This window comes from Sinocyclocheilus anshuiensis, unplaced genomic scaffold (genome assembly GCF_001515605.1).
Source record: "Sinocyclocheilus anshuiensis isolate Anshui unplaced genomic scaffold, SAMN03320099.WGS_v1.1 scaffold867, whole genome shotgun sequence".
NCBI lineage: Eukaryota > Metazoa > Chordata > Actinopteri > Cypriniformes > Cyprinidae > Sinocyclocheilus > Sinocyclocheilus anshuiensis.
The window spans coordinates 1,512-4,043 of record NW_015542363.1 but is presented as its reverse complement, the minus strand read 5'-3'; the positions used below and the strand labels follow the sequence as shown (position 1 = coordinate 4,043).

At 35.8% G+C, this 2,532-nt stretch overlaps 1 protein-coding gene across 1 annotated transcript in view; it reads right to left on the bottom strand.

Annotated features, from left to right (window-relative positions):
• LOC107692014 (dynactin subunit 1-like) overlaps nucleotides 1–2,532 on the bottom strand; it is a 14,841-nt gene that overhangs the window by 11,154 nt on the left and 1,155 nt on the right. The window contains exons 3-4 of the mRNA XM_016490885.1: nucleotides 2,132–2,250; nucleotides 1,840–2,008 (exon numbers count right to left, since the gene is read on the bottom strand). Coding sequence (XP_016346371.1) covers nucleotides 1,840–2,008; nucleotides 2,132–2,250 — 288 coding nt within the window. The remainder of the gene's footprint in view (nucleotides 1–1,839; nucleotides 2,009–2,131; nucleotides 2,251–2,532) is intronic.

Below are 2,532 nucleotides of genomic sequence, written 5' to 3'. Positions count from 1 at the left end.
AAACTCATTAAATTACGAGAATAAAGTTGAAATAAAATGCTTAGAAAGAAACTCATTAAATTATGAGAAAAAAGGTGTTTCGAGAAAAAAATTCGTTAAATTACGAGAATAAAGTTGAAATAAAATGCTGAGAATGAACACACTGGTGTAATGTTAATTTGATCTCGTTGGACAATTGGGTAGGTTTAGGTTAGTAGGCTATAGGGAGGGCTTTGCACCAATAAGGCAGCGAGCGTCTATTTAATATTTTTTAATTAATAAAATCATGTACACTATGTTATTATTGCATCCTGTTAATGTACAACAATACTGAGGTGCAAATAGTATCTGTCACTATTTATAAGTACAAAAAGCATCTAATTACTATTTAGACTTATTGCAAAGATCTGCTACTTTTACATAGCGTAAATAGAATCGCTGTATTCACTTAGTGTAAATATCATCTATAAATACCACATCGCTAAAAATGCTGCTGTTGTCACTTGGTGTAAATAGAATATATCACCATTTTCACTTAGTGTAAATAGCATCCGAAGTGATATGTGATGAAAAAATGAAGAAGAGAGAGTTCAGCAAAAGACAGATTTGAACTCCATTCGAGCGCATCGTATGCTTCATCCTCGAGCATCGCTCTCTGTGACCCGCGCCACTGCAGACGCTCGCTAACACTGTCCAACGAGATCAAATTAACATTACACCAGTGTGTTCATTCTCAGCATTTTATTTCCACTTTATTTTCGTAATTTAATGAGTTTATTCTCAACATTTAATTTCCACTTTTTTTCTCGAAACAACTTTTTTCTCGAAATGTAATGATTTTTCTCGAAACACATTCCACTTTTTTTCTCGAAACAACTTTTTTCTCGAAATGTGATTTTTCTCGAAACACAACGACTTTATTCTCGAAATTTAATGATTTAATTCTCAACATTTTATTTCAACATTTTTCTTGTAATTTAACGAGTTTAATCTTGCATTATAATGACTTTAATCTCGAGATGTTTTTTTTTTTTTATTATTATTGATTGGCCCTAATCCTCTTCCATATATTTTTTTCTTATCAAAAAATGTTTTGTTTTCCTCATCAAAACATTTTTTTAAAAATTCTCATCAAAAAAATGTTTTTTTTTCTTTTTTCCCTTATCAAAAATTAATTTTCTGTCATCAATAAAGTTTTTAAAAAAGTCAAACCCCAAAATTTTTTTTGTCAAGTTTAAAAACTTCTCTTCAGATGCGGTATTTTTTTTGGAGTGAAAAACATTTTTAAAGAGAAAGAAAAAATTCTCACATTTTTAAGGAGAAAACGTTTTTTTAGAAGAGAAAAGTTCTCTAAGAGAATGTTTTTTTTGGGTGAAAGAAAATATTTTTCATCAGAGAAAATTTTTAAGAGAGAAAACTACATGTTTTTTGGAAAGAAACAAAATTTCAGAGAGAGAGAGAGAGAGAGAGAGAGAGAGAGAGAGTGCAAAATCCTAAAACACTTCAAAAATTTCAGAGAGAGAGAGAGAGAGAGAGAGAGAGAGAGAGAGAGAGAGAGAGTAAATAAACAGCCTTGGTGAGCAGAAGAGACTTCTTTCAAAAACACAAAATCTTCCCAACCCCAAACTCCTGAACATTTACACTTTTTTGATGCGCAGTGAGAGTAATTCATTTTGTTAATATATTATTCCAAAAAGGAAAAATAAATATGACTGACAAAAAGCCAGAGGAAACAGTGAAACTGACATGCATTCTTCAGATAAATGTCCCATTATCCCCTCAATGTGAAAATGAAAGCAGCATGCTTTGTGTTTTCAGTGGTTAGTTGAACTGGGAGTGATCTGCGTTGCTTGTTGAGACCTGAGGTTTTCCCGCTGATGTCGACGACTCTGATGCCGACGCTCATCTTCAGCAGGTTGTTCAGCAGCAGGTCAGTTCTGCGGTACAGAGATCCGGCGGGAGCCTCCTTCGTCATGTTCACCGGCTGCAGCGGCGGCAGAGACGACAGCTGCGCTCGCATCTTCTCAGCCTGTCGGGGTCAGAGGTCAGAGTCTGGACCTGTGTGTGTGTGGATATATATCGCACACCCCTAGTGTGTGTGTGTGTGTGAGTGTGAGTGTGTGCGTAAGTGTGTGGAGCGGCTCACACTGACCTTCAGTCTGTAGTTTTCACTCTTCAGCTGCTTGATGGCGAGTCGCTGCACGTCGATCTGCTGTTTGAGGAGAGGAGAGTCCACCACCTGAACCTCACCGGAGACGCCGCTCACACCCCCTGAACACACACACTTCACTCCATCGCCTCTCTTTTCACTTTCAGTTTAGTTATAGTTTTAGGAATTAATAAAAAATAGTTAAAATGGCAATGGCAACTAGATGACATAATGTGACCCTGCAGCACAAAAGCAGTCTTAAGTCGCTGGGGTATACTTTTAGCAATAGCCAACAATACATTGTATGGGTCAAAATTATACATTTCTCTTTTATGCCAAAAATCATTAGGATATTAAGTAAAGATCATGTTCCATGAAGATATTTTGTAAATTTCCTACCGTAA